This window comes from Myiozetetes cayanensis, unplaced genomic scaffold, assembly GCF_022539395.1.
Source record: "Myiozetetes cayanensis isolate MyiCay16 unplaced genomic scaffold, myiCay2020 scf27, whole genome shotgun sequence".
In the NCBI taxonomy this organism is placed as follows: domain Eukaryota; kingdom Metazoa; phylum Chordata; class Aves; order Passeriformes; family Tyrannidae; genus Myiozetetes; species Myiozetetes cayanensis.
The window spans coordinates 6291031-6314901 of record NW_026087488.1 but is presented as its reverse complement, the minus strand read 5'-3'; the positions used below and the strand labels follow the sequence as shown (position 1 = coordinate 6314901).

The window sequence follows — 23871 nt, the reverse complement described above, 5'->3', positions numbered from 1 at the left end:
ACCCGCAATAAAGATGGAGATCTCACCCTAAAAGGGCGTTGCTCGCCATCATTAAGCACCACCAGCAGCATTTCCAAGCCAGTTTGTCCCCTCCCATGTGGGTGAGGCTGTGGCCACAGATTTTGGACGGCCACAGCACTGCCCTAAGGACACCGGCACGTCCTGGTGCCACCACGGGTTCCTGTGAGGTTTCAGAAGGAAACTTCAGGGCATTGGCATCGGCAAGTGGGATGGCTGAGGGCTCTGAGATCATCCTCATACCTTCCCAGAGAATCTGCATGGGGACAGTGGCATCAGGAAGAGCCAGGGACATGTGGCATGTGAAGAAGGATTGTGTTTTCCCATGTGCCAGCACTGCCTGGCCCTCTCCAGGCAGGATAAAGTGCTTCCATTGGGATCAACACAGTGCCATTCATTAGACATTAGACCCCTTTCCTTTCTCCCAGTGCCACAGCATCCTCTCAGTGTTGCTTTATCCACAAGCTTTTTAGAAAAGCAGGATCCATTAAACCCTGTTCCTTTCTCCTAGTGCTGCAGCCTCCTCTCAACATCACTTTATCCGTAGGATTTTTAGGAAAGCGGGATGTCTTATGGCTCCAAATGGTGCTCCTCAGGCAGCAGGAGCCCTGCATGGCTGGAGCAGACATGTGCTTTTATCCCATGGGTTATTGATGAGCAAGTGCACTGCGTGCCCAAGCTGGCTGCCATCAATTATCCAGCATTGTTCTCCAGTGGGAATGCTCTCCTCCATGTGTCAGGGCCTCAGTCCGTGGCAGGGGAAGGGGGGTTGGGGAAAGCAGGGGTTTGCCCCAAGATGTGTCACCAGAGCCTGGCCCAGCACTGTCATGGTGTCACAGACCCCAGGTATAGCACCACGGGCAGGGTCTCCACGAGGGGATGGTCCATGCCTGGGCTGTGAGTGGGACTGGGATGGGGGAGGGTCTGGGTTGTGATTGGATGAGGGTTGTGAGTGGGACCGGGATGTGAGTGGACCTGGGTGGGTCATGAGTGGGTCCAAGCTGTGAGTAACTCTGGGCTGTGGGTGGATCTGGGTCGTGAATGAGACCAGGATGTGAGTGGGACCAGGATGTGAGTGGATCTGGGCTGTGAGTGCAGCAGGGTTTTGAGTGGGATCTGTCTGTGAGTGGGACCAGGCTGTGAGGGGGTTTGGGCTGTGACAGAGTCCAGGCTGTGAGTGTGACCAGGGTGTGAACAGATGAGGGCTGTCCACGAGTGGGACCAGGCTGTGAGTGGCCCTGGGTTACGAGTGGGCACAGGCTGTGCGTGGTGTGGCCTGTGTGTCCAGCCTGTGAGTCCATCCTGTGAGCGGGTCAGGGCAGTGACGGGACCAGGTTATGAGTGGGCACGGTGGGCACGGGCTGTGTGTGGTGTGCGTGGGCTACGAGCGGGTCCAGCCTGTGAGCCCACGCTGCGAGCGGGTCAGGGCCGTGCTGACAGCAGGCTGTGAGCGCGCCCCGTGCCCCGCGCTGCCCCGCACCACGACCGGCTCCCCCCGTCCCGTGGCGGCCCCCGTGGGGTCCCCCATCGCCCTTTCCCCGCTCCCCCCGGCCCCGGCCGCGCCCTCCGCGGCCCACCCGGGCCGGGCCCCGGTGAATCAGCACGGGCGGGGCCCGGCGGGGCTCGGGAGGCGGGGCCCTGCCGCGGGGCACCACGGGAGATGTAGTCCCGGCGGGGCGAGCAGCTCCGTGTAACCCCGGCGCCGCTCCCTCCCCCCGCGGACTCCATGTCCCGCCGTGCCCCGCGCGCGCGGGGCTGGGCGGGGCGGCGGGCAGGGGCGGGGCGGGGCGGGGCGCGCGCAGGGGGTTGTGGTGGCCCGCGGCGCGCGCACAGCACCGGGCGCAGCCGCCGCCGCCGGAGCCGCCTCAGCCGCAGCAGCGCCCAGACCGCCCTGCCCGCCTGTCCTTCTCCTCCTCCTTCCTTCCTTCCTCCCTTCCTCCTCCTCCTCCCGGAGCCCGCAGCCTCCTCGCCCCCTTCTTCCCCCCTTCCCGGACCCCGCGAAGATGGTGGACCGCGAGCAGCTGGTGCAGAAGGCCCGGCTGGCCGAGCAAGCCGAGCGATACGACGACATGGCGGCCGCCATGAAGAACGTGAGTCCCGTCCCGCGGCCGTCGGGCTTCCCCCGCTCACGCTCACACACACACACACACAGCTCCTCCTCCTCCTCCTCCTGCCGTCCCGCACCCTCCCCGCGTGCCCCCGCGGTGGGTGGGTGGGTGGAGTGGGGTGGGGGCCGCGGGGTGTGCGGGCCCCGGCCCTCGCCCTCCCGACATCCCCCGCCTGCATCCCGTTCCCGTTGTCCTTTCCCGCGCAGGGATGCTCTGCTGTTCTCCCGACCCCCGTCCCCTGCCCTAGAGCCCCCTTCCACGCATCCTCTCCCTTGCAGTAGAGCCCCCCATCCAGCGCCCCCGCATCCTGCTCCGTTGTTCTGGGGCTCCTCCCTTAGCCCCCCACACCCTGCTGCCATGCCCTAAACATCCCCCATCATCTTCTCCCTTATTCCGGGGCCCCCATCCAGCCCCAGACATTCCCTTCTCTCTGCCCTAAAGCCCCCTTCATCCTCTCCCCTTTTCTGGGTCCCCCACCCAGCCCCACATACCTCCCCTTTCTGCCCTAGAGTCCCCCCTTTATCCTCTCCCCTATTGTGGGGCTCCCTCTCAGCCCCACACATCCCCTTCTCTCTGCCCTAGAGCCTTGCCTTCATCCTCTCCCCTATTCTGGGGCCTCCACCCAGCCCCACACATCTCCCCTCTCTGCCCTCGGTGCTCCTTTCCATTCTCCCCCTGCCTTAAACCCCCATGCATTGCCTCTCCTGCCCCTCTCCCCTGCCCAGCTGCCCCCTGCCCAGCCCCACACCTAGAGCACCCCCACATCATCTCCCCTGCCTTAGAACCCCCACACATTGCCTCCCCTGCCCTGCAATCCCCCAGCATCACCTCCCAGCCCCATCCCCTCTCTCCCCCCACACCAGGACCCCCCTGCCTGCCCCACACATCCTCTCCCCGTGCCGCCCTCCCTGCCCTGCCCTGCCCTGGCGTGGGGGGCAGAGGAGCCAGCCCGGGGGTGTGGTGCTCCCTGGGGGGGTCACACCGGCTCGGATCCCAGTGGGGGGAGGCAGTGGGGGACCCAGCAGGGGGGTGTGGGGGGTTGTGTTCACACCTCTCCCCGCTGCCGAAATACCTCTCCGTGCATCCCTTCCCATGCGTGGTCGCCGGGGCTGGTGTGTGCCCCTGACCCCAAAGATCAGGAGCCCTTTCAGTGCCAAAGCCCTTATTTTTACTGCTCTTGGTTGGAGATTTATGAATTGAGTCATGTTGTATTCATTTCACGCTCTTAAAATAAAGACACTGCATATAGCAGGCTGATCTGATTTGTGACACTGAACGCTCCCCTTCAATACTGACATTTTGACAATATAAGAAGGGAAAAAAAAACATATCTCAGATCTGATCTTGCAAACAAAGCAATCGTGGGAGGCAGGATCAAGTCATTCCAGAAGATTCTGCATTTGTCATATTGCAGAGAGGCTAGACTGGGTGGAGGGAGGGAGGGGGTGCTTTAAAGGGGAAAACTGTTCTTTATGTTTGTCTTCTTAGTCAGGTCTGAACCTTTGCTGGGAGCTGGGGTGTCCTCCCCGGCTGATGAAAAGTGAATGCTGATCTGGGAATGTCGCAGTCTGCCGTGGGTGCAGCTCTGTTTGCCCATATTGCACCATTTTGTCAATAACCTTGCATTTATCAAACAGACAAAACTGTCACAGCCCGAGCCCAGGGAGGGAGGAGATGTCTTATCAAGGAATGAAATACGGATAATCGGGACGAGATATTATCACATTAAACCAGCCGGGCTGTCCCTCTGCTGCACTGTGGCTTTTATACCATTTTCTGATAGCGGCATCTATTCATTTTAAAGCCAAGCCTGCTGTGTGAGCAGATCCTACAGCTCATTTCCTACGGATAATACAGCCGCCGTGACAAAGCCAGCAGGGATCTGCCTGGGACACACAGCCGTGTTGCGGTGTGAATTTCCCTAACCTGCTTCCCGGCGCTGGCTGTTCAAACCCAAGGCGTTGCTAGCGATCATATATACGATTTTTCCTGCTAGTCCTTACAGGCCCTGGTCAAACAGTAACCCGGGCTAACGCCTCTTATCAGCTGCCATGTAGTTTGGCCGTAAGGAAGCGATTCCCAGCGGGAGCACTGACGCCTCCCGTCACCGGCAAACAAAAGGCAGAGCTTTGTTCTTCACTCCTGCCCCGCGCTGCCCGAGCCCCGACACGGCCGGTCCGGCGGCGGTGGGCACGTCCCAACCGGTTATCCCTGTGGCTCCCAGCCCCCAGCCCCGGCTGTGCGGGAGGCTGATGACCTCGCACTCATTTCCGTAGCAACGCCTAGTGATGTCATATGCCATGGTCCAAGCTGCAATGCACCCAGGCGGTAGCAGAGAGCATGCGGGCTGCGTCTAGCGAAGGTGATGCAGAGCCATCCTGCCCTCCAAACCGAGCCCTCCCGCCTGCTCACCTGGCACCCTGCTGAGAAATGACGGATGGCTCTCCTTTAAAACCTGCCGTGGGAATGGTGGGCATAGAAACGGGCTCATTTTCCTGCAGCTTGATCTCATGGGTGGTGGTGTGGGGCAACTGAGCGGGTTGTTGAGCCTCAGCCCTGCCTGCTTTGGAGCCTGTGCTGAACGCCTGTTTTAACGGTTTGACATGGAAATGGTGTGCTGGGGCTCTTGCTGTCTGCTGATTCATCCAGTGATGTCCTGGATGACGATATTTTCTCTCAAATAATATTTATATATAATAAGTTCTAGCTCCTTCTTTCCTGCAAGTGCCAGCTGCCAGTGCTCCTAATTGCTACCTGCAGTCATATTGCTGCTGTGGGAGCAGGATGCTTCTTCAGCCCCCAAAAGGGGCAGGTTTGCTGTGGGGTCTCAGTAAAACACAGCAGATGGTCACGTTGCCTACCAGAGGTGATGCCACAGCTGGGAAGGGTGTAGGGCCAGGCCCACTGATCCAGGGTATGGCTGCATGACCTTGGTCATGTCCCTTGTCACCTCGGTGCTGTCTGGGGGTATTGTCATCGCTATAAGGTGTTGGGGGGCAGGAAGGCTCCCTGCTGGTCCCCAGGGTGGCAGTTGTGCCTGCTGGTCAGGCCTTGGCCTTGCTCGCCGGGGTTTCGCTGCCCGCAGCGCCAGTGGGTGAAGCAAGATGCGTTTCTGTCTGGTTCAGCTTCAGGAAGAGCTTTACTGCCTGACCCCGTGCCAGGGCTGGGGATCGATATCCATTAGCTGGGGAGACTGGTGCTGCTGGAGGCTTTCCGGAGGTGGAGCCCTGCCAAGCCCCTGGCTGGTGCTGCCCAGGGAGCAGAGCAGAGCACGTGCCTGCCCGTAGACCTTCAGGGTGGGGGGGATGTGCAAGTGAATGAACGTGATTGCAGTAACTTTTGCAGGAAACAAGTTACCTTTAAAAAGGGTGAGGGAAGCATTATTGCATTGCACCTATGTATGATCTAGGTGTTGTACCTAGATATGGCAGAGTCCTGGGGTCCCCTGTGAGGGGAACACCTCGCTTGACTTTGGGGACCCAACCTCTGCAGAGGGTGATGCTGTGCCCTATGTGAGGACCATCATCTGTGGTGGATGTGCAGGGGGGAGATCTGGAGGTGCCAGAAAGCAGTTGGCTGCTCCAAGCTTTAGACACCACAACCTGATGCAGTAAATGGCAGTTGTGGGTGGAGGATGGGGAATTGCAGGCCTTCCCTGGCATGGGGTATGTGGGCTTCTGCCATGTTGGTCACCAGCCAGGCAGGTTATCACCCCCCACACCCAGTGACCAGGTTAGCACAGATAGTGGGGCTTCACACAGACAGCAGGCTTGCCCTTGGAAAACGGGGTAGTAACACAAACCCATCCTATCTGGAGAGTCCTGGGGCAGCAAAGCAGGGATGATTAGCTGCTTCTGCTTCGCAGCATAGACAGACAAAAGGGTGAGGTGGAACGGCTTCTCCAGGAGGAGTGCTGGGCAGACCATCTGTGATGGTGGGAGGGGAGCAAGGAGCATGAGCTGCTGTAGTAGCACTTCCCAGGGGGGCTGGAGAAGGCTTTGGAGAAGCCATTTCCAGTGCCGAGGTGGATGTTGCAGTCATTTGATGTTGGCATCAAGTGACTGCACCGATGTTCTTGCTGCCGCCCCTCGTGCAGGCTGCTCAGCCTCCTGGTGCCTCCTGGGTCAGTGGTGGATTGCAGTGGTGGTAGGGATTTGAGACAGCACAACTGATGAGCAGGGCTTCCTTCCTGGAGGTCTGCAGGGTCAGGACAGGAGGGTGGCTGTCAGGAGCTCCCATCCTTCCAAGCCTGTAATGGTTCATGGTACATTGGAGAGGTAGCAACATGCCCTGTACGTGACTGCAGTGGGCAGTGCACGCATCAGCTGTATTAACTGGCCACTCTTCAGCAGCTCAAGCTCTTAGAAATTCCTCTTTGAGCTCCTCTTTGAACTTATCTTTGAGATAAGTTCTTATCTATGACTTTTAGGAAGAGTCACTGACTTATGAGACCATGCTCAGCCTTTCTCTCTGTTGGCCGAGTGTAACAACCAGGTGTGGATTTGATTAGAAATATCTCTTCTTGAACTAAACAAAGATGAAAAATATAGCTGTGGAATCATGTCTGGGTACATGGAAACAGTAAAACTCTTGGGCAAGGGCTCTCCAAGAGCCCTTGGATGATTTGGGCTTGGCCTGTAGATCTGTTGGATGATGTCTAGCCATGAAAATGCAAAACAAGGTTGGTGGGAGTTGTCTCGAATTTTTTAAATTTTGGTTTTTAACCTTCTTTATTGCGCTGCTTTTTGTGGGTAAAGATGGCTGGCTCACAGGAGACTCCATTTTTTTGGTACACCAAATAAACTTCATAATGTCCATGGATAAGCCCTATCTGCCCAACCTGCATTCACCAGCTGATCCCAAAATTGCTTCCTGGAATAGACACTGTGGACAGTGATGATGTGAACTTGGGCTTGCTGGAAGCTTCAGGAACAGCAATTTAGGGGCAACCACAGAACTTCACCTCCAAAAGTGTTTTCTAGATTGAAAACTCAGTGCCTCTGGAGAATGTACACTGTTCTTGGCTTGCCTCCTCTGAACTGGATGATGTCTTTGGCATCCTCTTAGCCATTCTCATGGATGTGCTGGATGGTGCTTGCAGGAGCAGTGAGGGCTATCCAAAAAACTGTGATATATCTGCTGGGACTTGGATTGTGATCAAGGGAGATGAGGAACATGATTCTTCTTCACCTTTTGTGGCTGGTAGGATTAAGAATTTCCTTAATTTGAGGATCCCCAGCATATTTTTTTTTCTGTGCCATCTCTTCTTCACTGTGTATTACTGAACCACTTCATTCTAAGCTGTTCTCTTGTGCCTGGGCCAAGAGCATTAGGGCTGGTCAGGAGCGTTCTCAGCTTGGTTTTCCAGGTAGGAATAAGAAGTCTCAGCCTTGCAGAGCTTAAGATCAGGGAAGTGGAGTAAGGGCAACATGATGGTCCCCAGTAGCCTATGGGGAGGCCTAGGCTGGGCCAGGGCTCTGTTCCCAGGCTGGTGTGTGACCCCAAGGTGTCAATCCTAAGGAAAAGGATTTTTCAGAGCCTGATATTTCTGCTAACTCTGCAGAGCTTTTAATTAGGAATTGAGCTATGACTCTTGAGGATACATGGAGAAACAATGCTCAGGGTGCAGCTGATGGAGCAGGGACTGGGGAGGAGAGTGGTAGCTATGATTTGACATCTGGGAAAACCTCCATGGATAGTGACACATCTGGCAGGGTCTAAGGCACCAATTCTATGACTGAACTCTTCAGCTTCTATTTGGAACAGCTTCATGCCAAATAAACCACGTGCAAGCAAATGCACAGAAATTGCATGTACATATTTAGGAAAAGTAAAGAATCCAAGCTTTTGTGTGTCCAACTGCCAGTGCTTGAGTAACCAGCTCCTTCTTGGGAGGTGGCTTTGTCTGAGCTCAGACATGTCCTTGGCTGTGGAGCACTGCTGGACTTGTTGGTGCTGCTCCTCTCCCTTGGCGGAGGTGAGTCGGGAGCTCGATTCCGGTCTGGTAGGGAAGAGCAAAGAGGACTGTCAGACTGGTTCAGACTAGAGCTGGCTGCTTGGTGTGTCCCAGCCAGACACCAGGCTGCTCAGAGGCAGGTTTGGAGGAAGAGGCGTTGGAAAATGCCTCCAGTGTGACCCGAGGGAGCCTTTCCTCAGGTGAGTCGATGCCTGGGGCATTTAGGACTCTGCCTTGTGCTGTCCTGCCCAGCTCTACCTCCTGAGTGGTGACTGACAGCAAAACATGAACAAATATTGGAATAACTGCAGTACAAAGGACAGTGGAAGAGGGTTTGCCTGGCTTCCCAAGCACTTCTTCCAAAGCTAATGCTGTTACAAGCATTTCCATGCTGTGGAGCCAGCTTAGACCTTCCTTCCTTCTTTCACTGGCCAGGCCTTTGTCACTTCTTTCTGGAAGGCTGAAAGCCTTCAACAATTTCTGTTCTTTGCTGGAAAGGTAACTAATCTAACTAGTCCTTGGCTGAAGTCTCACTCCTTCCTGTTAGATTCACATGACTGCAGAGAACTGGCAACTGCCATTCAGTTCATGGCAGCTGCTTTGTCTGGAAAGCCAAAACTGAGTGAAAACAGTAGTATTAACTCCATTCTGTTAGGGATGGTCACCACTGGAAGGCAATAGCTTGGAAACCAGCTAAAACAAAGGGAAGTAGCTGTGGATTTGTCACTGTGCTGGTGAAGGTGCAGTGGCTTTGTCTTTCAGCCTCTGAAACCTTTGCTTGAGAAGCTGTTCAGATAAATGGCTGTGGTACTGAGATAAAATGCTCTGCCTGCGCTCCTGATGGGGCAGCTTTTGGTTATTGCAGGTGGGGACACTCTTCTCTCCCCATGGAGACAAAATGGCTTTGTGGGAATGCAGCCCACAGCTTGCAGAGTGCTGTCTGAGGGCACCGAGCATTCACTCACGGGCGGGGGTGGAGGACCCTGTGAGGAAGCACAGTGGTGAAAATGTGGGCTGTGCACCCGCACTGCTGAGGTCCCTCCTGGTCTCTGCTGCTGCCACCTCCTACCTCCCCACATCCCTCTGAGCAGCTATGGGGGTCTTGGTCTGGAGCAGGGAGGAAAGGGGAAGGATATGGACCCACAACCAGCTGACTGTGGGGTTTGTGTGACTGGGTGGTGTGTCAGCTGCACACAGACAGTGCTGCCACAGCCAGCTTTCTTGTGTTCCCTCCCCTGGCTGCTTGATGTAACGAGCAAAGTCCTTCCTCCCATCCTAAAATGCAGGAAAATGGGGACAAAATGACTTTCATTCTGCTCTTTGGGCTTGACTCCTTGCTCCAGAGTCCAGATGTCAAGATGCTGGATTCCCACCCGTGGCTCTGGGGGAGGAGCTCGGCAGCGGGATGGCTTTGTCCTGCTTCTCCGAGTGCACAATAGCAGCCAGCCCGAGCTGCTGCATCTCTCCAGCCTCTACAGTGGGCTAAAGCCCTGGGAGCTGCTGGGGCTTGATCTTCACCCTGGTTGCAGTGCTGGTTTACTGGGTGGGGTCTGGAAACGCTTGGAAACGGTAAATTCTGGAAAATGGAGCTGAAATGATGAGGCAGCAATCCTCAGGCTGCAGGGAACACTGACAAGATTGTCTCTCAAAAGCAAAGCCTTCATGTAGCTGGCAAAACAAAAGCCTTTGTCTGCCTATTTAAGGGCAAACTTCCCCCAGTGTCAGGTTTTCTGTGCTAACCCAGATGCGGTCACATCTTGGGCATGACCCAGCACATGCTCAATTAGGTATTAAACAAACCTGATTTTTAGCCCCAAGCTATTGATCTAGTGACCAAGGGTAGTGCATTAGTTAATAGCGGTAAGAGAGTAACTAGAGAACATGTCACTGATGATGGCGTGAGATTCCCTTAAAGTGATCCCCAGATTAGGGATTAGAGTACTTAATGTTTTTCTTCTATAAAGGAGATGTTGGAATTGAGTCCGTCTATGGGTGTTTGAGGCAGCTGCACTTGGACGAGTCTGCAGGGACTCCAAGTACAAACCATTCCTTAATTGTTTGCAAATTCTCTGTGATCTCGATGGATGGGTTGGCTTGCTTGGGATATATCTTTGCTTACGTACCAGGCAAAGCTACTTGGCATGTCAGTGTGCTCCTGATTCCTCTCTAAGAGGTTGAGCCTGGTTTCAGCAAGGCTCTAGGAAAACACCAGTGAGAAGACTCGGCTTCAGCGCTAATGAGGCTGCTGATGGACATGTTGTTTGGACAGTTGTGGTGCTCAGGAGCATAAAGTTTATTAATAGTAGGTGGAGAAGCTGTTGCTGTGCCGTGTGCTAACAGACATGCTCGACAATTGCTGTAGGAGATCTCTGCTTGTAAAAGACTAATGCTTAGTATTCAGCAGCGAATGAGAACTTGGGGAAGATTAACAGCCTTTGATTTACACCCAGCTGGGGCAGGCATTGGAGCTTTGCCTGTTTATGCTGTTGGGCTTTGTTACGTGGGATGAATATTTCATTACCTTGAAGTTGGGAGCTTGGCTTCTTGCATTTGGTGGTGTCAAGACGTCGGTGCCCGAGGGGTTCTGTCACCTGTGATGAACTGAGATCAAATCTGTGGTGTGGTAGTCCCTTGGGCTTCAAAAGAGAGCTGGAAGAAGATGGCTGGAGCCAGGCAAGGGTAGTTAAACCCACAGTTGGATCTAGGATAGTAAAGTGACCCTCCTTGTAATTTAAAATTGGCCGCAGTGCTCCAAAAAGTTGCCAGAGCAAAAACTTGACTATCTTCTGTTCTGCAAGTTCATTTAAGAAATTAAATAAAATCCTCTTTGCCAGAGGTGTGTAAGATCAAGCCTGAAATCCCTGAAGCAGTGGGAGGGTAAGGTACATCTGGAGGGATAGTCACCTTACTCATGGAGGCAGAAATCAAACCTGTCATGAAGCTGCCATGCTGCTGGAGTCCACCTGGGCATTCTGGGAAGTCTCTTGCTTAATCTAGTAAAACACAATTAAAATACCAAGGAACTGCTGGATCTGCAGACCAAGAGACTTAGAGCTAAAATCTTGTGAAGGTTTTTTTGTAATATTTCCAGAACCCTGCCTTGATGTGCAAACAAGCAGACATTTACAGAGTGTTTGGGGGCAGTGACAGAATGGTTTAAAAATGTACGTGGTCACTGTAGGGAGTTTTGCATGGCTGCAGCTTCTCCCATTTCACCCTTTGGAGCAGCAGCTTGCAGCTGCCCTGGCAGAAGTGGCTCTGCCATGCCAGCAGCCAGGAATTGCCCAGTTCATCCTGCTCCAGCAGACCTTGGGAGCAGACTCTCCCAGCAGCCAGAACTCGCTCTCAACCTTCCCCAGCATGTCCTGTCCATGACCCCTTATCTCTCCTTTCTCTACTTGGCTCAACTGAGTAGAGGTCATGGGCACAGCATAATGCTGTCATTTTTTGAGCCCCTGATTAAGGACCAGCCCTGGCACTTGACTCTGCAGGGAGGATTTGATGATCTGGTGGCAGGATTCTTCCTGCCTGGCGGTGGGGCTGGAGGTGAGCAGGAAAGCACTAAGATCTGAGCCAGATTATTACTCTTAGAAGCTGTGAGGTAAATCTTTAAGCAGCTAATGCTCCCAGCAGCACTAAACACGCTCCCCACATGAAACTTGGTGCATTTATCTGGAGTGTCCCTGCTTATGTGTTGGAGTCCCTGGAGTCTGTCTAGCTTGGGTTGTTTTGTCATAAATAGGAGGGGATGAAAAAAAGTCTTCCTCTGCATTGACCAAGTCTTAAGACTCTGGAAATGACCAGTGACCATCCTATGGATGGCTGCCTCAGCTCAAAAGCCTGTGAGTAGATGGACTCTTCTGAGGAATAATGTTCCAATGGAAATTAAAAAAAAGCACTGGTCTCCCATGTGCTTTGCAGAAAGCTTGGAGAAAAGGCCTATCAGCAGGGAACAGAGCAGCTAATCCAAGGCAGGAGAGCTCCCCAGGTTGCTGGATGATGGAGAAGGGTGATGGTGATCTTGGGCTGCTGCTGAGGCGCTCGCAGAAACGCAGCAGTGGGCAGATGATGCTTGCCAGCCTGCCATATCCCGGGGAAGGAATAGCTTGGCATCCCTTCTGTTGCTTTGTAGTTAGCAGGCAAAGGTGCTGGTGTCCCATCTGCCAGAGACCGTGTGATGAGCCCTTGAGTGACAGTCCTCTGAAATGCAGGGGCTGATGTGGCTGGACTTGCTGCTCTCTCCATCTGCTGGCTGGAAGGCACTAGGCCAACAGAGGTCAATTATTTTTCCTGAGAGTTTTTAATATATACAAGGCAGGTAGTGGCAGCAAGATGGTGAAACAAGTTGTCCTACAGCCAGTTTTCGTCTTGTTTAATAGCCTGTCACTAAGGCTAACGAGAATCAGGGTCTTAATAAGGAAGACAAGAAAACTTGGGCATAATTCCTTCCTGGCTCAAAAAGCACACACTGGCTAGAGGAGCAGCTCCTGTGCAATGCTAACTCAGAAATGGTTTGGAGCTCCACACCTTACATGACCCTGGGAGGCCAGGAGATAAGACATCCTTCCAGTGGGTTATTGGGATGTGTCTGGGCTGCTCTTTGTCAACAACAGCCACGGCAGATTGCAGGGTCTAGGAAGGTGCCTGGGAGGCAGGCGGATGCTCCCTCGTGGCTGCCTTATCTCAGAAGCTGCAGATGAAGTCGGTGAGGCAAATCAGTGGCACCCAGGTATTCTGCAGCAGGAGAAACCAGAGCCGTTAGACCGAGTGCTGGGACTGCAGCGCTGCAGATAAGGGGCTGGTACATGAAATGCTGCTGCCAAACAGAATGGAGCAGCTCACTGCTCTGCTACTTCTCACTGGTCTTCTCACCTTGACTCCCTTTGACCTTTTCCATGCAGAAATGACACAAGTAGTTGAAACTTGCTGTTTTGGTCTAGCTGAAATCTGTCGCGGCCCCACTGAAACTGGAGTAGGAGGACTGCAGGCCCCAAGGACTGATCAAACCTGAGTGCATTGTGATGACATTCACCTTGGCTTAAGTAGTTGTTAAGCTGTAGAGGCCAATGAAATAAATGAGCTCTTGGTTTTTGTGTCTCCCAGTTTGAAGACTTTGTCTTGGGTGGTTCAAAGTCGCCTTAAGTAATAAAGGCTGCAGAGTGGGATGAAAGCTGCTGTTAACTGTAGGAATATGCAGAAATCCTAATCAGTGTCTGGGATGCCTGAGTAGCCTCTGAGATCTAGTTGGGCTACAAGCAGCAAACAGTGTCTGCAGACACTGGTCCTTGATACGCTGGGAGCAATTTGAAACGTGGCAGAACCATCCCATGTGCCGTCAGCCGCTGTCCTGTGATGGGAGCTGGCCCAGCCAGCTTGAAAAAGGGGAACTAACAGGTGATTATTCATAGTGAAACAGGCAAAGGAGAAGGCAGTGGGGAACTTGTGTCTGCCCACAGCCTGTGTGTGCTTGTCTGGGATGTGAGGAAGGGTTCAACCTACAGCCCAAAAATCCCCCATGTCATGCTGAGATAAAACACGAGCAGAGGGGACAGCGGAAGGGGCCAGTAAGGAGAGCAGCAGTTACGGTGTGACTTCCACTTTGGGAGTACGACATGAGGGCAAAAGTTGGGCAGCAGGGGAAAAGAACCTAAACTAGAATCTGGCAAGATTTTAGATTTAGGTCTAGTTTAACACACGCCTACTTTGCCAAAGTAGGACAGTGCTTAAGAAAAGCATCTTTGCGAGTGCTGTGATGGTGTTGTAGGACAGCTCGCGCTGGAGCGCACGGGGAGAGGCTGTTCTTGACAAGGTTGTGCAACATCGAGTCGTGACTGTCATCAAGACACAGGGTAATGGTGTCATTTTGATGTGCTTGAGGGCAGCCATTTCTTCAGAAGTTAGAGCGAGCTGGGGACAGAAAAACCAGGTGGTGTCTCTGGCATGTCCTTCCAGAATGACAGCACTCGGGCTGCTGGAGCTGGGCTTGTCAGAGGTTGGAAAAGATCTCCACGATCACCAAGTCCAACCTTTAAGCAATCCCCCACCTTCTCAATTAGACCAGAGCACTGAGTGCCACACCAGGGATGGTGATTCCACCACCTCCCTGGACAGCCCTTCCAATGCCTGACAACCCTTTCAGTGAGGAAATTGTTCCCAATGTCCAACCTGAACCTGAACCTTGCCTGGCACAGCCTGAGGCTACGTCCTCTTGTCCTTGCAGATGGGTGTTGGGGTCCCAGTAGGAGACAGCAGCTAGAGATGGGGTGTAGGTGGTGTGGCTGCAGTTATCATGGGTATTTATCTGCTGTTTGAGCCTGGAGGGGTTGCCTACTGGTTGGTCTGATTGCCGGTAGCTTCAGATAAAGTAAGAATTTGGGTGGTGGGACTAGAACAGAACTTTGTTTCAAAAGTATATTTGTGTTTTAAGAAATGAAACAGAAAGGGGACCTTCAGACCCCTCCTCAGAGTGACTAATGAGCTGCATGTGAAGGAAAACAAGAGGTTGTTGGGGTTTGGGTGGAGAGATAACAGACTTAATGACATGGTGCAGGAGCTGTAGATAGAAGAGAGGAAACACGAGTGCTGAGGAGGAGATGGATGTTGTGTATCCTGGTGGGAGAGGAGCTCTGGTGATCTTTAAAAGAGGTTTTCATGATAGTCTGTCCCTCTCCAGGAAGGCTTGGCTCCTTTGTAGGTATGTGATGTCTTCAGGGACTGGGGATCAGAAAAGCAAGTGTTGATGATTATAACATGGGTTGAACTGTCAGATGTTGATGGTATTCCCCAGGGAAGCATCTCTGGGTCCGCTCAGCTTGCTGTGCTGTTTGCTCTAAGATAAGACATCAAAGACTAGGCAGGAGCCATAAATGGGTGGGCACTTAATTATTGAACTAAGTGAAAAGCGTGTAAGGATAAACAGGTAGAACTCAGTCCTGTGATGGATCTCCATGGCAGCCGCTGAAGGGTCCTCAAAAATGATCATTTCATGTTGTACTTGTACTCACACCTACTGATGCAAGGTGAGGAGTGGAGGATGGGAGTCCTGGAATAAGCCCTGTAAGCAAACTAACCTGCTGCTGTCTGGGAGCAAGCCTTCCCCGTGGGTCTCACAAATGCCTGTTAATTAAGATGCTTCTGGAAAGAAGGTGTAGCAGGACCAACCCTTGGGCTTTTGGAGCTCACGTACCTTGACATTAGGGGCAGGTAAAGCTGTGCTTGCTCCCTGGCTTCTCTGCACGGGGCTGAGCCTTCCCTGGCTGCAATGTGATCCTCGGGCATGCCTGGAGCCTGCCAGGTTTTGGGCAGAGTGCTGAGTCAGAGCTCCAGCTGTAGTGGAGAAGTCGGGAAAGCCTTCTCCGAGATGGTGCCGCCTCTGCAGTGCTTTGTTGCAAATCAGAGGGCTTGGATTTGTACAAACCCCTGGACTCCCAAGCAGCAGAAATGTTAAACTTCCAGTAGTTTTTGTCCAACGGGATCCGTCAGAGTTTCCCTGTGGCTTTGGGGCACCTGAGTCTTGGTGGTGCAGACGCTGTGCCATCAAAGGCTGGGGGAAGTGGTGAGACTGGAACTGGCAGTGTCCACAAGCTCAGTGGTGGAACGTGCCTCCCAGCCAAAGCAGGCAGTGTGGAGTGCTCCATGCCAAGCTCCCTGCACTCCCTGGCCAGGTGTCCTTGTGCAGTGTGTGAAAGGTCAGGCTCCTGGCACTTGTGTTTTCCCTTTTTTTTTTTTCTTTTTTTTTGTTCCAGAATAGCAAAAAGACTTTCCCCTATCAAGTTTCCAGCACGTGGATTAGCTGTTTGTGCTTGGCTCTTTATGCCACGTCCAGGGCTTGACTCCATTTCAACCACATGCATTTCCTGCCCTCTCCCCCCAGTCTCCAGGGGCACAAGGGTGAGTGAGGCTGGGCAGTTACTGAGATTTGTGAAGCAAGTTCTGCTGTTCAGGGAAGGAAAACTCCAAACTGACTGAGCTTCCCAGAGAACAGGTAGACCTCCAGCCAGAGGTCCATGGCTTTGTGTTCCTGCCAAGCCCTCCTGTGCCAAATGGAGATTTTCCTTTGGCTATTTGAAGTCTCTGACTCCATGTAACAGTGCTGGGAATGGCATCAGGGGATCTGATCAGGGTACTGCCCTTCTTAGGGGAGGTGAGGCCTCTCCAGGGTCTGAGTTAAGAAGGGGGAGGGCTCTGCCCTCCAGAAGGGCTTGTAACATGACTGCCGCAGTGTGATGCAGGCCTGGTGCAGGATGTTGCCTTATTGATGTTACATCAGAGGTGTTCGGTGCACTGCAGTAAATTCAGTACATCGAGCCTGTTGTTTAGCCTGTGGCTTGACTGAACTCACTTTGTGTTGGTATCCTGCTGTGTAAGAAAAAAATCAGCTCTGAAGAGGTGACAGCAGCTCTGGTCAGTCAGAGGGCAGGGATGTCCTCAAAGGCAGCTGAACCTGAGATACATCTTTTCCACCTTCCACTGACTCTGATAAGGCAGCGAATAAGGCAGTTAAGTGTGCCCTGCTGTCCAATATCTTGTGTCCTGGGCATCTTGCATTTTCTTCCTGCTGGGAATGCAAGTGCCAGATGGTTTGCTGTTCTTCCTCCCTCAGCTCAGTCGCAGACTGAAATGTGTGGGACTGCAGCCTCTTCCCTTCCCTCTCCTGGTGCTGAGGGATGCAGTCCCTGTCCCCACCCGTGTTACAGGTGGGGACATATCTCTGCAGTGCTCCTCCCTGGGAGCCTGGGTACCACTAGAAAGCAGTGACATGGTTAACGAGGCTCCCTTTCTGCTTTTACAAGTTCCCTGTGAGCTCCCTGGGGGAATCTGCTGTCTCCACAGGTGTACCTTCCATCTGTCAGCCAGTTTGTTGAAAGGATTTTGACAGGCAACTTTCCTCCGTAATCCTTAACAGCTTCGAATTTAAAATGTTTATGGCAAAGCTAATCCCACGAAACTCCCTGTAGTTTTAATAAATCTGTCCTCCAGCAAGACTCTTCTGGTGAGAGGAGGTAAATCTGCTTCTTCCTACAGTGATACGTATCTGCAGACGTGGCTGTGGGGCAGCTTTAAATCACCTGCTTGGTCCTCACTTAAAAACTGGTATCTCTGCTCAGGGAGCACCTTGCTTAAAAGCAAGACCTCGTGTGGTTATCCACCTCCACAACTCCAGTCAGGACAAAAAAAACTGTTGGAATCAGTGAGTCTCTTGTAGAGCTAGACACTCCATTTACAGGAAGGCAAGAGAATAACTCAGGCCAGGATTGCTGGATGTTCCCAGTCCCAAATCCCTCACTCAAAGCAGGACAGGTTAGGTGGGGAGAAGACCCTGAGTACCCTGATCAAGCTTTGATTATCTCCAGAGATAAACAATCCATAGTCTCTGGGGCAGGGGGACACCTTTTTTATGCTCCAGTGTCTTCCAAAGATGGCTTTAACCTCACAGGATCTTTAATGTGTGTTTGTGCAGGTGTCACTCAGGAATGAAGAGAGTCATTCTGTAAAAATGCAGATCTCTGGAGACCTCTGCCCTTGCAGCACCAGGCGGGCTGGGGGGCAGCGTTGGAGTGACTTGCCATGGGTGTTTCAGTTGTGGTCAGGTCTAGGTGTGGGAAGCCAGGGATCCCAGGGCTGTGTGGTTAAACAGCTGTGTTAGCCTGGCTGGGGGAGGGGAGGTGAGGGTTATTCTGGCACCGGGAGCTGCCGGATGGCCCGGGCATCGCTGCCCTGCTTACCTTGGGTGGGAACGCTGGGAGCTGCCTTGGCACCCTGCCCCGTGCTCCTTGTCCTGTGCTGCTGGAGACTGCTGATAGGCACAGGAGATCCTGCCCTCGTTAACATGACACCCCTTCCCCTCATCCCTCCACCACCTTCTACCCTTGAGCAGAGGCAGTTGTGCTGGTTTGCCCTGTAAGACCCTCTTCTGTACAGAAAGGGGTGTTTGCTCTTCCCCTGCCGGGCTGTGGAGCAACACAGGTCCAAACAACAGCAGGGGTGGGAGTGGAGGCTCTCCTTGCTGCCTCTGCCTTGAGGAAGGAAGCAGAGGGGGTCCAGATCAGACACTCTGCTTGCTGTGGGGGAAATTGAAGCTTGGCTGTAGCCTGGTTTTGGGAGGAGACATCAGCCAGAGCACGGCTGAAGAGCTGCAGGGGGAGTGGATGTTGCTGGAACGAGCAGGTCAATAGTGTGAGCAAGTGTGAGTCATTCCAGGCCACTCAAGTGAGATCCTGGGCTGGGCCATCCTCCACCTTCCAGCAGGAGCTGTTGGCCTGCTGATCCTCACCATAAACATGGTTATCTGGGTCCAGAGCAAACCTTGTCCTTACAGATCCTTGTGAGAGTGACTCAGTATTTACAGAAGCCTTTCACATCCAAACCATTACCTAATCCCTGAGTGCCGTGAGGTGGCTCACAGGTTCCTGCTGGGCTGGCCGGCTTCCCGAGTGGCCGTGCCCAGGGTGTGGATGTGGTGGGGCAGTGTGCTCCCAGGGGGTGGGGACAACAGCCATGCCCAGGCTCAAAGTGCCACTTGGCAGCTGTAACCATCCTGGTGGAGCTGGCGTGGTGTCCTGTCTGCTCCAGGGGTTCAGAGACCCTACACAGGGCTCAGGGTCAAGGAGGATGTGAGCCCTTCCTGTCCATGAGGCACTTGGCCAGAGGTGCTGCCCAGGTGGCTCCACTCCAGTGTTGCAGGAGCTGGAATGGGATTATTGTGATACCGAGTGTGATGCTTCCAAGGTAACTGAGATCATTCTGAGCTGTCATCTCAGTAATCCCTCTGTTGTCACAGCACGTGAGGCAGGTGACGCTGTGCACTAACACTGTAACCTCAGTGAGGAAAATCCCACGTGGGAAGGACGTGCCCTCACCATGTGAGCTCTTAAGTCCTTATCTGTGCAGATGCCTGAGGCAGCTGTAACTGTTCCATCTATACATTCTTTGGGTGTCTTGGGAACATGCCTGTGCTCATGGGAAGTGAAAAAGGTGAACGCCCCATAGCTCTGGTGGTGTTAGTCCATGTGGCTAGCTCATAACCCTGGACCATCTTCTCCTTCTTGCTTTGACTGTCCCTCTCACTGCATCACAGAGCCTGACTCTCCTTGTGCTGATGAAAGACATCTCTTTTGTAGAAGATTTTTCTAATTCTGCAAAATGCCGATGGACAATACCTCGAAATGAACCCACTCCCCTTTCTCGTTGGGGACTGAACCACGGCGTGATTTCCCATCTGGCTCCTGCTGGGATGGGAGCAGATGCTGGATGACAGAGCGGGACTTTGCAAGCCAACTGCCTCCTCCTGCCTCTCACTGGAGACTCACGGGAACACCCAAGCATGTGATGGGAGCGTCAAGTGACTGGGGCTTAACCCGAGTGTCTCTCTTGTCTCTCCCTCTCTCCATGCAGGTGACGGAGCTGAACGAGCCCCTGTCCAACGAAGAGAGGAACCTGCTGTCCGTGGCCTACAAGAACGTGGTGGGGGCACGGCGCTCCTCCTGGCGAGTAATCAGCAGCATCGAGCAGAAGACCTCAGCCGATGGGAACGAGAAGAAGATCGAGATGGTCCGTGCCTACCGCGAGAAGATCGAGAAGGAGTTGGAAGCAGTGTGCCAGGATGTGCTGAGCCTGCTGGACAACTACCTGATCAAGAACTGCAGCGAGACACAGTACGAGAGCAAAGTCTTCTACCTGAAGATGAAAGGGGACTATTACCGCTACCTGGCCGAGGTGGCCACCGGGGAGAAGAGGGCGACTGTGGTGGAGTCCTCGGAGAAGGCCTATAGCGAAGCCCATGAGATCAGCAAGGAGCACATGCAGCCCACCCACCCCATCCGGCTCGGGCTGGCGCTTAACTACTCGGTTTTCTACTACGAGATCCAGAACGCGCCGGAGCAGGCCTGTCACCTGGCCAAGACGGCCTTCGACGACGCCATTGCCGAGCTGGACACCCTCAACGAGGACTCCTACAAGGACTCAACGCTCATCATGCAGCTCCTCCGCGACAACCTAACGCTCTGGACGAGCGATCAGCAAGACGACGACGGCGGAGAAGGCAACAACTAGACCCCCCGATGGACTGGCAGCCGCACGCTGATGCTAACTACTGCAGTCTTTATTTTTTTCCCACGAGGGGGGGGGGGGCAGGGGTGGGGGAGGGAAAGGGAGGGGACACCTTCCCAGGGAGGCCCCCCACAACCTGTCTTTGATTGCCTCGTTGACATTTTTGCCAAAACACCACTAGTGGAAGTCAGGCTGGCTGTGCTGGTATGGAATAGCAGCCTCACTGGCATATGGACTGTTCTGTAGATTATTAATACAAGTGGAGCTGTCTTTAATTTAACTTTATTGCTAGAAATAAAAGGGTTTTAAGACGAATTTGCGTGGATGGAATGGCCCTCGTTTTTAAGGAAAGCAACGCAAAAACACTTAAAAAAAAAAAAAAAAAAAAAAGAAAAAAAAAACAAAAAAAAAAAAAAAAAGGGAGTTCTGTGGTTCCAGTAAGGCTTCGTGCGTTTGTTTCCGCAGTCCAGGTGCCGTGTGTGTCCGCACCACGTCACGGGGCGTCTCTCTGCAGCGCTCTGCCCGCCAGGGCGCAGCTTCAAATCCCCAAATTGAGAAGGAATTAGAAATAAAACCAACAAAGCTAAACAGTTTGGGGCTCACAGAGCCCCGGGATTTAGGCCATCCAATCTTTCCTTTTTTATTTTTTTTTCTTGTTAAGATATATATTAGGATAGCTTACAGTATTGACACTAAATTGCAGTTTACAGTATTTCTACATTACAGCCATATGACATCAAGCCTTTGATTGTCTGTTTTTCTTTCTTTTGCTAGTTCTTTTGGCTTGCCTTCCTGAGCAGTCCTGGCCTGTGGACTGGCTTTAGCTATTCTGTGTCGCCCAAGGCAAGAAGATCGCCCGCCCGAGGAACATCAAAGCTGCTCTAGTTTTTTGGTCAACAGCTTAACAGGTGCTTGGCTAGCGGCTGTTTCAACTATTTTAAGTCCACAGCAAAAGGTTTAAGAACTTAATTAGACAAGGGGGAAGTGTTTAAACTTAAAAAAAAAAAAAGCCACTTAAATAAAAAAAAAAGAAATAATAATAAAAAAAAAATTAAAAAAAAAAGAGCATTCAGGTCTGTATGTCATGTACTGTGTTTGGTATTTCAAAAGACCATCCTGGTTTAAGGTGCCACAGCTGCTTCCTCAGGGATTGCACTGCCATTTCACTCTGCCTGACTTTCTCCCACTGTACCATGAGGTTTGTCAGCAGATCTCCAGCACCCAGGCTCCCTTGTTTGTCACCAGGGAAGCCAGGTGCATTTTCCTTTCTCCTGGGGAAGCTTGTGGTGTAATGAGTGAACTTCAGGAGCTTAAAAACTAATTTGGTAGAGAAATTCCTCAAGAGGAAGAGCTACAATCATAGACATTTCTATCCACCATCAGGAGCCCAGGAACTTAGTTCTCTTCTTAGCAAAATCTTTTCCAAGTCTGTCTGATCTGGCTGGGGGTGGGGGACGGGGCATCTGAGTTGCTTAGCAGGTAATATTTACCCCATTTTGAGTAAGTTTAGCTTTAATTTTGGTTTTCCCACGGTTGTTGGAGGTTCACTGCTGTTCTCTGGCTCTCAGAGCGCTGCGCCCTGCAGCGCTTCACCCAGCGCTGCGCAGTGAGAGGAAACCGCACTCGTGCTTTTATTCTTTATTAAACATCGCTCTGCTTCTGGAAACAGGCTTTCATTGTCCCTTTGAGAGTCAGCCCGACACGGCGTCGTGGTGTGGCACACACGGCACAGCCGCTCCTGCTGCCGGGGTGCGCGGGGGGGACGCGGCTCCGGCTCCCTCCCCGCTGTCCCAAAGCCGCTCCCCAGGGAGCGAGCGGGGCCAGGCCATGCTCAGCCCCCGGACACTGCCCCGGTGGTGCTGGAATAGCTTTTTCCAGCCGGGATTCATCCACCCAAAGTCAGGCCCCCCAGGCGCTTTGCAGGAATTTGGGGTGCAGCATCCCGCGGCGAGGGGCCCGCGGTGCCGGTGCGTGCTGGGACCGGGAGATGCTTTAGGCTTCTTATCTCCTTCTCATCCACCCCTGTGTCCCGTGAGCAGTGTTGTCCCAGCTGTACAATTTGGAAGTGATTTACTGGAATTACAAAACCTATCTTCTTTTTTTTTTTTTTTTTTTAATTACTACTCTTTTTGGCTTTTGCTCTGGCTGCTTTAGGAAACTTATGCAGGAGAGATGGCACAAGAGGGCTAAAAACGGAGTGGGGGTCAGGGACTTGATTTTTAAGCAGCTTGAATGGTTTCTTTCATTTTTTAAGAGATGCACTTGCCTATGATACTGTCTCTCCAGTGAAATGATTACTGCTCCATTACTCTATTGATACAATATTGTGCATGCTAGTGTCGTATTTCTATACAGTAGCTTGAAATTTATTAACTTATACTGTAGATGTTATGTATTCCTATGACAAAATAGTCTTCAAAAATTTTCTAAAGTTTTTTAATTTATTTTTCTTTCCTTTTTTTTTTCGGGGGTAAAGTTTGCTCTACCAAATAGTGATCGTAACAAACTGATCTGTTATGGATGTTGCTATAGTGACATGCAATTATATATGATTTTGTTTTTAAAAAGGAAAAAAAAAAGCAAAAGAAAACACCAGTGTTAGCTTAATCTTAATGTCTGGTGTTCGTCATGGTGAAATTATAACTATTACAGTGTAGGAGAACAATGACTGTGTTCTTTGAATGAGCCTTTGTTTGTGCTTTTTGTCATGTTATGCAGTGAACTATTTTTAAGGTCTAATCAGTGATTATTTTTCCAACTCCGTGTTTCTGTAAGGAATTATTTCACACACGGACCATTCTTAGCAGTTTTTCCTCAGTGATGGAATATCATGAATGTGAGTCATTATGTAGCCGTCGTACATTGAGCAAATAAACTTACAGATCTGACGTCAGCGCTGCTTAATTGTTATCGCCTGTGTCGAGTTTCTGGGGGGCTCCGTGGGGTTGGGGGGGCTCGGGAACAGCCGGGTGTCTGATCCCGGGGGCCGCCGCAGAGGATCCCGCGGATTAAGGGTTCACCGGGCTCCTTCCCGGGGCACAGGCGAGGGAAGGTGGGAGCGGCGGGGAGGGTTGCTGGATGCTCCCGTGGGCTCAGGGCTGGGTGTGTGGGAGCCTCCCCACCTCCCTCCCTCCCTCCCTTCCCTGATGGTTTTCCGCCCGGAGCCACACGCGCGGTGACTCACGCTGTAAAAATACTCCCCTCCCCGGGAAACTGTAAACGGAAAATGCGCCCTGACTCACGCGCCCTGCAAGGGATCCGGGGCTGCGGGGTGGACACCCCCAGGAAGGGGCTGGGAACAACCCCTGGGTGATGGCAGTGAGGGGCTGGGGGCTCGCCGAGCACCCCCACACAGAGGGGGACACCCTGAGCCCCAGCCCGGCGCCGTGGTGCTCCCACAGCCCCTTCACCACGGCTTTTCGGGAAGTGAGAGCCACTGTGGCATGGCCACGGGAGAGAGGGGAGGGGGCTGGGGATGCTCCTGGAGGGGCTTCTTCCCCTGGAGACACGCTCGGGCTGGAAAAGCCTTGCATCCCCCGACACAAACACGCACGTAGGGGACCCCCCAAGCACACGGGTGACCCCTGGCAGCAGGAACTGACCCCGGGATTGTGCCTGAGAGCTGCCAAGCTGGTCACCCCCGAGGCTACTGGGGCAGAGGGGATGGATGGAAGGGGTTCGGGGGGCCCGTGGAGCCCCCCGAGCTCAGAGAGGGGCCTCGCGGCCACGGGATTCCTCCCA

General features: G+C 52.8%; 1 protein-coding gene across 1 annotated transcript; it reads left to right on the top strand.

Moving 5' to 3' along the window:
- The first annotated feature begins 1825 nt into the window (after positions 1-1825).
- On the top strand, positions 1826-23034 carry YWHAG (tyrosine 3-monooxygenase/tryptophan 5-monooxygenase activation protein gamma). Its single transcript, XM_050321697.1, has 2 exons — positions 1826-2108; positions 19477-23034. The coding sequence occupies exons 1-2, from the start codon at positions 2022-2024 to the stop codon at positions 20131-20133; spliced, it is 744 nt and encodes a 247-aa protein (XP_050177654.1). The 5' UTR covers positions 1826-2021; the 3' UTR covers positions 20134-23034.
- Positions 23035-23871: the final 837 nt, after the last annotated feature.